The 15,167-nt window shown below is 40.8% G+C and overlaps 1 protein-coding gene across 2 annotated transcripts in view; it reads right to left on the reverse strand.

The window, feature by feature from the left end:
• Positions 1 to 15,167, reverse strand: part of WNK4 (WNK lysine deficient protein kinase 4) — an 895,969-nt gene that overhangs the window by 63,327 nt on the left and 817,475 nt on the right. For both annotated transcript variants that reach the window (XM_044054689.1, XM_044054688.1), the window contains exon 18: positions 11,950 to 12,152. In XM_044054689.1, the coding sequence (XP_043910624.1) occupies positions 11,950 to 12,152 (203 nt within the window). The remainder of the gene's footprint in view (positions 1 to 11,949; positions 12,153 to 15,167) is intronic.

Below are 15,167 nucleotides of genomic sequence, written 5' to 3' on the forward strand. Positions count from 1 at the left end.
AGTACTAGCATTCATTTATGAAGCAACAATATCCTTGTTGCTTCATAAAGCAATGCCACTGGTGCACTGCAGCACTGGCGCCTGCTGATAGTACCCCCTACGACTTTGCACCTGGGGAAGAGGCTGCCTTCACCCCACCCTGATTACAGCTCTGCTTCTTTACCATTGGAGAACCAATGCTGTATGTAACATATGCCAAAGACCTAAGCCTGTGCCGCAAGATCAGCAACACATGTTTGGTAACAGATTCATATCCCAGTGCATAAACTCTGTCTTATTCTGCACATCAAAGAAAGTAATATAAGTAATATATTATCTATTTTCAAGACTTGTTTCAATGTAAAAGACTTGTTTTTGAAGTGGAATCTATATCTGTCATTTGACTGAGGGCAGAAGGTCAAGTTATACAGGGAATTCCTAATATGCTGTCCTTACCTTCATGATAGATATTCTGATGTCAGATTCACATAATACCAATCACTTGAATTATTTACAAATTGTTCTGGACAGGCCAAATGAGTATGGACTCCATGGTAACAGAGATAAATAATCCTGGTGGCAGGTAGATATAGGTTCATAGGTAGGTACTAGGCTATCTGCCCGAGGGCATTTATAAGCCTAGCCAGAGTATGCTGGCTTTCACCGCCCCATTGATTAATTAACTGATCCTCTGTCAAGCAGAGCCAATGAAGTGATCTCAGGGGTGTATTTTCTGTTACCCATCCATTCATCAAGGTTTCTCTTGAAGAGTGTTAGTGAGGGGCTCATCCTGATGTAATTTGGAATTTTGTTCCAAAGCATGGGGAGTCTCTGTGACAGGAATCTATCCCTCCAGCATGTTCTATTTATTGTTGTGGTGAGGTTTAGCTCTCTAGAGCATGTGGCTCGCAGTGACTTGGATTTCTTTAGGTGGAGCATGTCCATCAATTCTGAGTTGGACATGGCTTTGTAAATCAGGCAGAGATCACCTCTGAGTAAGCAATATGCCACTGAGTACAGCTGGAGTTTTTCAGTCAGGCTGAATAGGACATATGTTTCAGACCAGTAATCCTCTTGGTGAGGTACTTTTGTGGTCTTTCCAGCTGTTGGAAGTGTCTTGTGAGGTACATCCCAAATGGGCCATTGTACTCTATGATGGGTCTAATGAGTGACAAGTAGAGGGGCACTATAACCTTTTTATTTCTAGATGCGAACCCTTTAGTAATTAGATGGGCCACATGGAAGGATTTCCTAACTACTTTGGCAATATGATTGTCAAAGGAAAGATTACTATCTACCTGGGTCCCCAGATCTCTTATTACCTCTTCTGTATTAAGGGGGCTGCCATCTATGTGGTAATTCGTGGGTGTTTTGTTTTTCCCAAACGGGATGACTATGCATTTTTTGGCATTTAGCTTGAGGCCATGACTTTGGCACCAGGTGTTCGTCTCAGTAAGGCCCTTTTGGAGGATGTCCATGTCAGCTGGAGAGTCAATTATGGCTCCCAGTTTGCAGTCATCGGCGAACTTGGTTAGCTATAGTCCTCCTATGTTTGCCTGTACTTCTGAGAAGTATATGCCGAACAGTAGGGGTCCCAGGACTGAGCCTTGTGGGACACCACTTGTGACTGGTTTAGAGTTGGACCTGGAGCCCATTATTCTCACCCTGTGAGTTCTGTCTGTAAGCCAATTGGCAACCCATCTCGTGACGTAGGGATTTATGTTCAGGCTGGTGAGTTTTTCTGTAATACCCAAGTGGGGAATGGTGTCGAAAGCCTTGGCGAGGTCAAGGTAGGCTGTGTGAACCACCTTTCCCTTGTCCATGGCCTTGGTGACTGTCTCGAAGAAGTCAACCAGATTTAGTACGCATGATCTGCCCTTAATAAAGCCAAACTGGGTCGGGTCAAGTGTTTAGAGGTTCCCAATGTCTTTGTTAATGAGTCCCATGATGATGCGCTCCATAGCCTTGCTGACCAGGCTAGTCAGGCTTATGGGGCGATAGTTACCAGGGTCAGTTGTGGCCCCTCCTTTGTGGAGAGGAATAACCGTTGCTCTGCGCCATTATATGGGCATGTAGCCTGTGGAGAGGCTGAGGTTGAACAGCATATTTAGGTGGGTGGTTAGTTCATTCTGTAGTTCATGCAAGACACAGCCTGGGACACCATCTGGTCCCATTGATGCTGTGTTTTGGCTTTTGAAAGGCCTGTTTTCCCCTGTGCATCTGTGATTTTTGGGACACTACACTTTTCCAGTATTGTTGTGGGACCTTTTGGAGGTGAGAGGGGGGTGAAGTTTGCAGTGAATCTATCTGCCAGGATGTTGGCAATATCAGTAGGTTCAGTTTATTTTGTGCTATTTTGCACTAGTAAAGTGCATATCTGGGAGTTGCCACTTAGATTCTTAACATAGCTAAAGAAGGCTTTGTGGTTATCTTTTGAATCCTTGGCTATTTTCCTTTCGAAGTTAACCTTGGATGATTTCATGAGGGACCTCAGTTTCTTACTGATACCGATCAGGGATGTCTTTCCTTCTTGGGATTTGCTTTTTTTCTGAACTAGTTTCCTCCTTCTATTGTATAGTCTGTTTATTGCAGGGGTCCACCAAACTGGTTTCCTTCCCTTAGAGGAGTTAGTCTTGGTTTTGCTAGGAATGGCACGATCCATGCATCCTTGTAGGTGCTCATAGAGTGCATTTGTAAAGGTTTCTGCATCTTGGGCAGAGTTATCCTTTAGCATGGGGGCTGTGAAACTTACCACATGAAAAACACCAGACCAATGTATGAATGGACACTCATCTAATAGAGATAAATGCATTTTTGCAGACAATTTCTTATTGTGAAAATGTAATTGATAAATGTTCAGTATTTCTTTCCCTTAGTACCAGCTTAATCTAATATTGAGTCACAGGACTATGCCAGGCCTGGAAGAATTTGCTGTTAGACATATCTTCCCTAGCTAGGATGCTATAAGTACACCAAGTACCACAATGGAGCTGTTATAGATGATCTCCTAAACCCCTCTTGTTAGGGAGCAACTAAGACAGTTGATATAAGGGAAGATTCTACAATTTCCCTTTTTTAGGGAATGTCTGCGTCTGGTTTGGTGACCACAGCAAATAAAAGTTTAAAATGTAACTAAAGTTCCTTAACCTCAATACATGACACAATGTAAATGAACAGGGTATCAGCAAATGTTTCAAGACTGAACTAAATCAGAACCATAATAGGTATGGCCCTTCAACAGCTAATGCAAACCAGCACATGGAGAGATACACTAGTGCTGTGAAAAGCACATTCACATTATAGCATCTAGATAGTGATAAAACAACCTCAGCAGTGTAAGGCAGTATTATGAAATTTAATAAATGCAAATACAGTATTAAATGAGTAGTTAGTTACGTTCTGTTTAATAGCAGCATTCTATCTGTAAAGGCTAGGAATAAAATATATATTTTTAAAAAGAGCACAGAAGTGTTTTTTACATAAAAGCAATTAGTGCAAACATAAACCACCATATGTGTGAGATCAGGAAACCATAATCCAGGTAAATGACGGTCCACTGATGTATTCAAGAAACCACCCACAAAAGCCGAATACAATGCACCACAGAACTTTTGATGGCAAAAAAGACAGAATGTCGGACGACCACACTGCATACAGCACAAGATCAGAAAACAAAACAAACTTTATGTTCAACTTTTTTAGGTGTACATAGCTTTTGATAGTGCTTGTTCTTATGCTAACTCCTGAAGAATCTCTACTTTTTAAAAGTATACTGAAAAGCTAATGCAAGAGTCTTATGCAATACATGAAAGGGCTAACCAAAAACTCTGTTGGTCAAAAGGTAAGACTACCAAATCAGAAAACTGCTAATTTACATGCAGCACACTGTTCTTCTGACTGGCAGGCACCATACTATAGGTGTGTCATAATTGTCTGTACCTCATCTCTACAGTGATGCCTGCCTTGTGGCAGAAAAAAAATGAATGGAAGGCATACAACAGTTATAGGGCTCAAGATATCAAAGACATAACCCAATGTCAAAGTTGTGGAAGGAGTAAATATAAAATTACTTCCAGTATGGTGCTCTCCCACAATGCAAAGAGATCTGACAACTTAGTACTACAAAAACACGAGAACTTCAAGGTCTGTGAGCTGAGGCTGAAGCATGGACAGAGGGTAGTACTAATCTCCAGTCCATCCATCCATAACCCCTTTTTGCACATAGAGTCGGGGTGTCACTTCAAAAGTGACAATCATTTAAAGCCAAGGTTTATATTACTGGGTGGCTAGCCCTGCCATGGTAGTTCCTCCACACCATACACTCACACCTATTGGGAGGAAACCCATGTGAACACAGTCAGGACATGCAAACTCTGCACAGAAGGCACCCCAACTGAAAACTGAACCACGGAACCTCTTGCTGTGAGACAACAATGCTGTCTGCTGTGCCACTGAGCTGCCCTCTGCCACCATGAGGTAGTACTGTCAAGTCTTCTGGGATAAAATAAATTTATGTTGTAAAGAAATACTTTCCCTAACTTTAAAGCATACAGAAATGGGACCCTAAAATGAAGAGTAACTAAGTTGTTGATGAAAACATATAGATCCAGCCATTTGATATAACTGTTTTCCTGACTGGGAGTTCTATCCAAGATAGTGATACCTTTGGAGCTAAAATGAAGCTGAATTTGATCTGGTTACAAGGCCTGATAAGACTAGTTTTACCAGGAAGTTAAACAAATGGCATAGCATGCACAACAAGATGAATAATGTTAGTACGCTGGCAGACACTATCATTCGATTTGGAGCTACATTAGTGCACCTGTTGATTTCTGACTAAGGAGAAGCACCTTTCTGACACAGCCATTGTCATACAGAACAGACTGCAGCTCGTCAACTGATGGTTGTTTAGGTGCTGAAGGGCTCAAAAAAGGGTTTCTTATCCCCTGAAGACTTCTTTCATTATTTATCCATGGAACTGAACATAGCTTGTGCTGAGAGTATGATAGAAGGGGTGCAGATGTCACTCATGTCTCAGCTAGCCAATGGGTTGGCTCTCGTCACACTCAGTCATTATAAACATGCTGGATTATTATTCCAACACACAAAAGATTTTGCAATGGTTCTTGCAAACTAAGGCAGACCATGTGTATAGTCTGCACTTCATGGTGATCAAGACTTTTTAGATGTCTAGTGCCATAGAAACAGAAGAGTAAGCCATGTCCTGAAACAACAGTAGGGAAATGGAGCATGTAGCCAACGTGTTCACAGCAAGGATAAAAATTGCCTGTGGATGTTTTTCCTGCCTGGGGCACATGACACTGTACTTGAGATAATGAGAGAAACATTCCAGAGTCTGAGTATGATGGAATAGATATTCATGTTCTTGTGGACAATACTCAAATGTTAGTATAGCACAGAATGGGAAAATCAGTGCAAGCAACCAAAGTGGATGTGACATATTCACCTTGGATAGTGGTATACATTGAAAAGATTACTGGAATACAGCAAGTTGCACACACTCTGGTTAATAATGATTCATAGTCCCGTGTTGAGCCACAGGACAGGGAATGGAAAGGCACTGCAGAAGATACATGAAAATGACTGCATAATAACATGCAAATTAAACTGGGCAGGGAAATGAGGCCATAGTGACATGCAAATATAGAGGAGGTGAAGAATGTCATGATTCATGGCCAGATGTGGGAGACATAGTGCACCACAGTGAGCCTGGCAACAAAGTACAAAGTACTCTGAAAGCATCAAAGTTACAGACAGTGAAAACGCTACAGTGAGAAGCATTGCCATTAGCTCCACAACCTTCTACCTGTATGCACAAGCTGGAGTCCAGTACCAAAGAACACTGTACTGCCACTTGTTAACACACACCAGTTTCACTGATACAAAATTATTGTTCAGTTCTAAGTAAGTCAGGACATTGTATAGGCCTTGATGTACATGCGACCTACATGCTGAATCTATAGGAAAACATGATTTTTTCCCATATCTGTGGAGATTAATGTATTAATACTTCTTTCTGTTCTAGCTACAGGGGTGTTTTAGAGACCAAAAGGGGACATGCTGGTGTGTCTTGTGCCTTCACCACTAGAATACTGAACAAATTCCTTGATCTAATGTTTCTACATATGGCTAAGCATACATGGTTTCCTAGCAGACCACAAGAAAGAACCAACATCATGCATGGCTTCAATGTCCACCTCCCTGAGGTACTGGTTGCCATGTAGCAATAAAGGCCCGAGCTTACCCAGAAGTCACAATGATTTGTGAACAGGGAGGCATATTCTAAGAACTGCTGAGTAATGTGTGATGCACATGACATCAGAATCAGTGTGTCCACAAATCATGCAGGAGCTCACATGACTTGCATACATATCAGCATTATAGGTTCATAGGTATCAGGCTATCGGTCCTGGGGCCTGTATAAGCCTAGCCAAAAAGGTTCCCTGGCTTTTGCCACCCAAGAAAATTATTTTCCTGTGCCCCTATCAAGCAGTGCTGCAGACATGATCCCCAGGGTGAATTTTCTATTTCCCATCCAGTTGTCAAGGTTTTTCATAAAGAGGGCCAATGAGGAGCTTTGCTTGACAGGAATGGGGAGTTTGTTCCGGAGTATGGAGAGTCTCTGAGACAGGAATATATCTCTCCATCATGTTCTGTTTATTGTGGTGACAAGGTTTAGGTCCATGGAGCATGTGGTACGGAGAGATTGGTATTTCTTTAAGTGTAGCATGTCCAACAGCCCTGGGTTTGACATAGCGTTGTATGTTAGGCAGCGATCGCATCTGAGTAGGCGATATGCGACGGAGTAGAGCTGGAGTTTTTTGAGATGGTCTGTGTATGGCATCTGTTTGAGGCCAGTAATCCTCTTAGTGAGGTATTTCTGTGGCCTCTCCAATTGTTGTAGGTGTCTTGTGAAATACATGCCAAATGGGCCATTGTATTCTATGATTGGTCTAATGAGGGATGAGTAGAGAGGAACAATGGCCTCCTTTTTTCTAGAGGAGAACCCTTTTGTAATGAGGTGTGCCACGTAGAAGGATTTCCTGACTACTGTGGTGATGTGGTTATCAAAGGAGAGACTACTATCCATCAGTGCCCTGAGGTCTCATCACACTTTCAGAGTTTAGTGAGCTACCGCTTATGTGGTAGTTCATAGGTACCAAGTTTTTCCCAAAGGGGATGACAATGTACTTCTTAGCATTGAGCTTGAGGCCATGACTGTTTCCTGTAAGGTAACATGACACACAGTCATTTAGTAAGTCAACAGAGACTCTGTGACTAACATTAGTAAATAGTGTGACCAACTATGTTAACCCACCTATATGCTGGTACTGGCTCTAAAAACAAATCAGCATATGATACTGGCTAATTCTTTTATATATTTTACACAGTACTTGGTTATAATAATGTATGGTCCTCTATTTATTGTCCTGTTTAACTAGTTTAAATTTCTACTTCTGCAATTTCCTCTTTATTATTTTTAATGGATTTAACTATGTTTGTAATGCTGCTTGGTTGACAAGCACCTAAATAAATGGAACTTGAACTTGACTGTGTGTAATGGTACCCATACGAAGCCCATATAGAACCCACAGATCATGGCTGACCTTCAGTACAACACAATGCATGCACAAACCCACAACATCATTCAACATATGTCTGACCAGCTCAAAGCCCACATCTGCTGCCTTGATATATCTGAGGGGCACTTCTCTATGACTCAGCCACAATCTGCAGGATGTTCTCAACATGTTGAATGCTACATAATATTCTGTTGTGGAAACAGGCAGGGCAGCCCCTTGATATTGGTATGGCTGGACCACACAAACATATGGCCAGAACAGAAGCAGAAGGAGAATCGACACTATCATCTGATAACACCGAGGCATAATAACAGTAAGGAGTAACCGTATAATTATCCCCCAACTGCGACAGGCACAGTGCAAAACAGTATGGGTGATGCCTTCACCTCTAGTCCATAACTGTTGGTCCAGATAGGCATGTAATGACAGTGCAGTGTCACCCCAAACAAAAAATGATGATGCATTGTTAATATCAAGCTGTATTGGTAATTGCATGGTCAGACCACACTTTACGTCAGACATTTCCACATACGTCAGACAGGAGGGAGACCAACAAGAGTCACAGATGTCATTATTTGCAAAAGTGTTGAAAATCACAATGATATGTGTCTGAATACACACAATGAATGAAAGCACATGTCATAGCAGATTGGGGGGGTGCTCAAGTGAAGGGTGCTCTATGTCACTGCTTACTTTCTCTTGCAGGGTGCCACTAAATGACTGTGATGGCCACTCTGCTGGTTGAGTGCAGTACGACCTGCAGCCTCCCCCCCTCCCGTGTCATAGATGTGCTACTATGGAACTGTGACCTGGTTGGAGTCTGCTGGTGAGGTGTCCTGGAGAATAAACTGTCCCTTTAACTGAAAAAAGCTTAGACAGACATGTTTTGAATGGGGGAGTAACAATGGGAATATATTGACAATTAAGATCTTGAGGCATAAGATGGTTAGAATAGTGAAGGGTATTAAAGGAAAAAGAAAATAATGGGTTCCTTCCCCACAGACATGGCACATGTCTTGTGAGATTACTATAAAGCATTGTCTGACTATGGTCTGGGTTGGAATAGTGAAAATGAGATGAGAAAGAAAGAGCAGGATGGATTTATGACAGAGATGGAACTTCCAGCCCTCCTACAGTACGCAGGTCAGGAAGAAGGGGCTGGAGACCAGTCAGGCATTAGGAGGGTTTGAAGATACATTTGGTTCTTATAACTCACTGGGTCTGGATACTTGTTATGTTATGACAAATACTAGAAAGAAATAACTCCCTTGTTGGTAAGTTTTTAATGCAGGGTGACAGACAGGCAGAATGTTACCAGTGCTGTGTATATGGACATTAATTACAGTTATCTCCAGGGCAACTCACAGTACAGGCTGCTAGCTGCAGAACCCCCCCACCACTAAAAAAAAAGAAATAAAAATTACTGAAGTGCCGTAGAGAAAAGTTGTGAGTAGACAGGCAGCTGCAATATTTTTTTCTAGTATAATCTCTCAGGTAAAGTTTTATTCTGTGCAGCATTTAGAGTTTTTGGTGGGTCTTACTCACAGCTTGCTTTATGTGAATATCAGATTTTTCATTTTCTTCAATAACAATCACCTAATTGCTTAGTATTGACTAGTCCACCAATTGTATTGAAATGCTGTTAGAAGATGTCTTGTTTTGGTGTGAAGAGAATCAGTTTGGATTTTTTGGGGTTTAGAAGGAGTTGTGAATCATGATGCCAAGCCTCTACAGAAAAGTGAGGGATTCCTGAGTTTTTTGTTGCAACTTGTTGACAGTTTGTAACAGACCAGATGAGTGTGGAGTCATCTGTGTGCTGGATGATGTTGGCATGTTTATGGAGACTGTTTATGAAAATGTTGAAGAGAAGTGGGCCCAGAATAGATCCTTAGGGGGCACACACAGATACTGGAAGAATGGAAGAGATGTCTGATTGCTATTTCACAGCAGGCTGCCTGCCAAGTAGGTAGCTATCAAATCAGAAGACAGAGGTTGTGTCAAGTCCCAGGGAAGGGATCCTGTTGAAAAGCTTAGAGTGAGAAAATGGGTCTACTTGATATGGCCGACATTTCAGAATGTCGAAAACCATATGGCCGAGACCATATGATCGACATTCGAAATGTCGACCATACAAAAAAAAGCATAAAAAAAAATCATACCTTCATGCTATACCCCCCCCCCCACCCCCCGGAACTTAAACATACCAACTCAGAGATCGCAGTACAGTGCAGAAGATAGAAATCTTTCTATTCTGCACTGTTTGCAGATGCCGGTTCCGCATCGTTGGCATTTTGAATGTTGATCATATGGTCTCGGCCATTTGGTCTTTGACATTCTGAAATGACGACCATGTGAAGGGGACCCGAGAAAATGCATTTAAGTCCTTGGACAGGTCAAGATATAGTGCAGATACCAGATTGCCAGCATTTTTGATTTGGTTAATAGAGTTGGAAAAGCTAAAAAGAGCAGAAGTAATACTATGATGTGGGTAAAATCCATGTTGTGTGTGACAATGTGAGGTATTGCTAGCTATGCTAGGAGAAATAGGGCAGTGGATGTGCAACATATGCAAGCATATCTAGCTGGAGTTTTGTAAAGAATTACTTGCCATTTATACATCAAACTGATTTGTATGGATGCTTGTGTTGAAAAAAATTATTTGTAAAGCTGCTTGTGTAAAAATATCCAACAGTGTGTCCTGCTGGACAGCAAAGAAATACACCTGTATGACAGACTGTATTATAACTGTTGAAATTAATATACTGTAACACAGAATACTGGAAGAGAAGAGGTTAATCTCAGTCCAGCTAACTTTGAACATAGTTTGAAATTAAATTACCTGATAGGCCATAAAGATCATATCTTATAGTTCTGCTTGCTGCCAGAGACGAAATGTCTGTGCCAGAGAATGGTTTACTGGCTCCTGTTGGTAGAGTGGAAGTGTTTTGTTGTTTTATGACTTCAAGAAGCTGCAACAGATCTTAACAAAGTTCAATATGTGTGTGTATTATTGACACATATGTCTAGATTCTGGTTCACTTTCTAGGAAAGGAGGTAGTATGGGAACCAGAGTCAGATGACTAGAGTATGTGATGTCATTCTGTAAGCCAGCACTGAAATGATGTTTTAATACTAGATGAGACAGAAGTCTCAGGGCAGTCTGTTTGTGAAACTTAACAAAGAAAGAACTACTCACCCACATCATATTGCCTTGCTTTAGAAAGTAACCAGGGAACAGTAATTCTTTAGATCAGTCAGGAAAATATAGTAAGATTAGTTAAGTACTGTTTTTCTGTATCTGTGAGAATATCTCTATCTGTGTTACTTTTAATATTTCTGATGATTGAAGCTCTGGTGTTTATTGTAAATAGATATTTAGTAGTTTCATATTCTTTTATTATTTATTATTAAATATATTTAAACTTTTTATTGTGGCTGGTCTTTTAGAGAATATTTTAACCTTTGAGAGTACTTATATTTATTTGATGACACTGTAGCTGCTCCTAAAACCCTTGCTACATTGGTCAAATGCTACCATTTGTATTAGTATTAATTTTACTCAGTATAATTGGGTACAGTGGTAAGAGCCTTAGAGTAGCTGGCTTTGGAGTGTTCTGGTGGCAGTATCAACCTTATATTCTGGGCAGAGGGGGTATAGCTGGTATATTCAACAGTCAAAGAGTGTGTGCGCCCGCTACTTGGAGCAGGGACACATAGCACTGGTTTCGCAGAGAGGGTGGTGGAGGACATGGCTTGCAACACTTGGCTGAGAACTCAACTCTACAGCTGTGGTCAGTCTGGAGTCTTATTTGGGGCCTGGAGAAAGAGACAAGAAACCCAGCTCCAGGACAGGAGTGTGTTCCCTGTGTGTTCTTAAGGGAAATTGTGCTTGGTGCAGAGAGCTGCATCTGGAAATAATGTGTGTATCTGTTTTTGTTCCAAGTGAACATCCCTCACCAGTGTTAGTGGTGAGGATTGAGGCTCCTGGATTACTGGCCAAGTGGAGGTGAGTCACCTGCAATGGAAGAATGCCCCTTCCTCAAAGGTGCAGTAGCTACAAAGTTGTCTTCCTGTGATTTATTGAAAGTAGTCTCCTTTCATGAAAGCTGCTTTGAATTGGCCAGTTTTGCTGAAAGGAGCAGTCAGTCTATTTGACAATATGATCTACAAGCAAAAAAAAGAAAAGTTATATCTCATGCAGTGGTGAATGTCAGACTGAGTACATATTTAAGAGCACAAGAAACTGGTCAATAGATTTCATTACTAAATCCTACAAGGGGAAAAATTATATGTTAAGAATAAATAGCATGAGTTTTACTCAGCCATCACTGCACATACTTATATACATTTTCTGCCTTTTTTATACCTGTTGGCTGCTTGATCTCCGGGCGTTGTAAGCTGTTGCGACGAGACTGGGAGTAGCTTCCCTTAGATAATCGTCTTTGACGGCAGGACAGAACTGTAGCTGGAGACACAATCCCTGCAGGAGGTATCTTGCCCATCTTTTCGTAGAGATCTTCAATCTCCTTCTTCTGTACAGACTGCAGTAGTTGCACCTCAGATATATGCCTGGATGTGTCAAAAAGTAGACAATTCAGATATCCATACATTAAGAAAATAAAGTCTTACAGTCAAGTTATTTTTATTAGTATTATATTGTTATTTGCCTGAGGGACTAACAAAGGACAATACCTAGATCATTAACTATTCCATATTTAAATCATACTTTTCTTCAAGAAAACCAAATGTCATTAAGACTGGAAGAACATAGGGACTCCTTTTGGGATTCAGAGAATTTCTCTCCATCTATACCAACTGCTGAATTTGAGTTGATAAATTAACATAATAGAGAGAAGTTTTATTTCAGAGACAAAGAAGACCTGCAATGAGAAACAGCGCATTAACAGGTCATTAACATGTTGTTGACATGAGCACTGCACTGTCAAACCTGACTGCATTATTATTCTTCTTAGCAACCCATGCAGCTTGCTAGCAAAGGCATTCCTTTACAATTATACACTCGTATTCAGATGCCAGTGCATGTGCGCGCACACACACACACACACACACACACACACACACACACACACACACACACACACACACACACACACACTCTCTGAGACACTCCCATAGATACACCACATCCACTCATTCAGAATCAACTTCATGCACCTTCACCCTCTCCATGCTAAAGTCCCTCAGAGATGGAAGAGTCTCAGAAATGGAAAGGTTTGGTGAAATGCTGAAAGCTTCCAAGAAAAAGTTTCTGCATCACACTAAGTTTTACTGAATCCCAGAGTATTTTTGTGTATCTGCACACATATAAGTTCATAAGTATATACTGGTATAACGACCACCAGGGCCTTTTTAAGTCTAGCCACGCAACCTGTCTTAATTGGGGGAGGGGGATGTTAGTTAGGATATCTGCATATCATGTGCATGTCTATGGTTTAGGCATACAAATATGCTGAGGGAAGAAGACCTATAGTCCATGAAGTCCTTTCAAATATTGATACTAATTCCTATGTGGCTACAATTTTCCCACTCCCTTCCCTAACTTGTCTCATATACATCTAAGTCATCATTGTACACCCCTGATAAATTATACTGAACTACTGCCAGTGAAAATGTATTTTACAGACCTTGTCTGTGAAATAATACTTTGTCAGATCTGCTTAAATTGCACCCTATCCAGGTGTCATATATGTTCTTTCCCCAATATCCTGCCACATCTTTTCATCTCTCTCCTTTTCACATGTCCTCTGATATTGCTCTGTGTCTTAATAGTATCTTCTTGCTCTGTAGTGTGAACTAGCCAGTTCTCATAATCAGTCTTGCCAGTTAGCACAGAGGATTAAGGCTAGGAACTATTAATCTGGCAGTTACTGCAGAGGATTAAGGCTAGGAACAAATCTGACAGCATAGAGGATTAAGGCTAGGAACTATTAATCTGGCAGTTACTGCAGAGGATTAAGGCTATGAACTATTAATCTGACAGCACAATGGATTAAGGCTAGGAACTATTAATCTGACATTACAGAGGATTAAGGCTAGGAACTATTAATCTGACATTACAGAGGATTAAGGTTAGGAACTATTAATCTGGCAGTTACTGCAGAGGATTAAGGCTATGAACTATTAATCTGACAGCACAGTGGATTAAGGCTAGGAACTATTAATCTGACATTACAGAGGATTAAGGCTAGGAACTATTAATCTGGCAGTTACTGCAGAGGATTAAGGCTAGGAACTATTAATCTGACAGCATAGAGGATTAAGGCTAGGAACTATTAATATGGCAGTTACTGCAGAGGATTAAGGCTATGAACTATTAATCTGACAGCACAGTGGATTAAGGCTAGGAACTATTAATCTGACATTACAGAGGATTAAGGCTAGGAACTATTAATCTGGCAGTTACTGCAGAGGATTAAGGCTAGGAACTATTACAATGGCAGTTACTGCAGAGGATTAAGGCTAGGAACTATTAATCTGACAGCACAGAGGATTAAGGCTAGGAACTATTAATCTGGCAGTTACTGCAGAGGATTAAGGCTAGGAACTATTAATCTGGCAGTTACTGCAGAGGATTAAGGCTAGGAACTATTAAACTGACAGTGCAGAGGATTAAGGCTAGGAACTGTTAATGAGCTGCTTCCTGTAGGATTCCTTTGGCCTCCATTTCCCTACAGTTTGATTCAGGATGAGTCATTTAATCAAGCAGTGCTCCCAGGTTACCCTTGAAAAGTGACTTCTATCCAGTGAGATGACCCATTTAATAAAATTAAGAAAAATCTGAGTTTTAATCATTTTAAATTTCTGTTCAGTGTGAACCAGCAGTTGAATAATTTTGACATAAGGCAAGCCTTAGTAATGGATTACAGGAAAAAATACTTAAAACAGAGCCCTTGTAAAATTTTACATTGATAATTAAATTTTGTCAGGTGAGAGACTGCCTGTAAGATACTCCTTGATGAGCTGAAATTAAACAGTAAATTATCTACTTTTACAATACAATACCGCAGAGACAATAATAGCTACAAGCAACGTCTTTCCGCTTCTCCCATTAGAAGTCGCCACAGCAGATCACTAGTCTGCAGACTGATTGGCAGTAGAGTTTTTACAGTGTTGAGTTGCCAGCCTGGTGCCCAACCTCCACAGAAAGCACACACACGTGCCTACTGCATGTCTTTAAAACTCATTCGACCACAGGGAGGACATGCAGACTCCACACAGAAGGCGCTCCAGCCAAGAATCGAACCAAAGAACCTCTTGCTGTAAGGCAACGATGTTAACCACTGCACCACCACAGCCAACCAGAAAAAATGATAGCTACAAAGATATAAATTACTTTATACAGTTAAAATTAAAGTCCAGATTACTGTTTCTTCAGTGAATACATACAGCATTCAACAGGGTCTCAGTAGGAAACCAGAATTAATTATTTATTTACTAACTTCTCATTAACTGAAAAAATGGAAAACTGTCTTATTACATTATGAATTGAAAGTATAATATAGTACATAAAGGTCCACAATTATTTTTTTAAATTGGTAAAAAGACATTAGAAAGGAACTTAGG

This window comes from Protopterus annectens, chromosome 13.part0 (genome assembly GCF_019279795.1).
Source record: "Protopterus annectens isolate FY-2018-M chromosome 13.part0, PAN1.0, whole genome shotgun sequence".
In the NCBI taxonomy this organism is placed as follows: Eukaryota; Metazoa; Chordata; order Ceratodontiformes; family Protopteridae; genus Protopterus; species Protopterus annectens.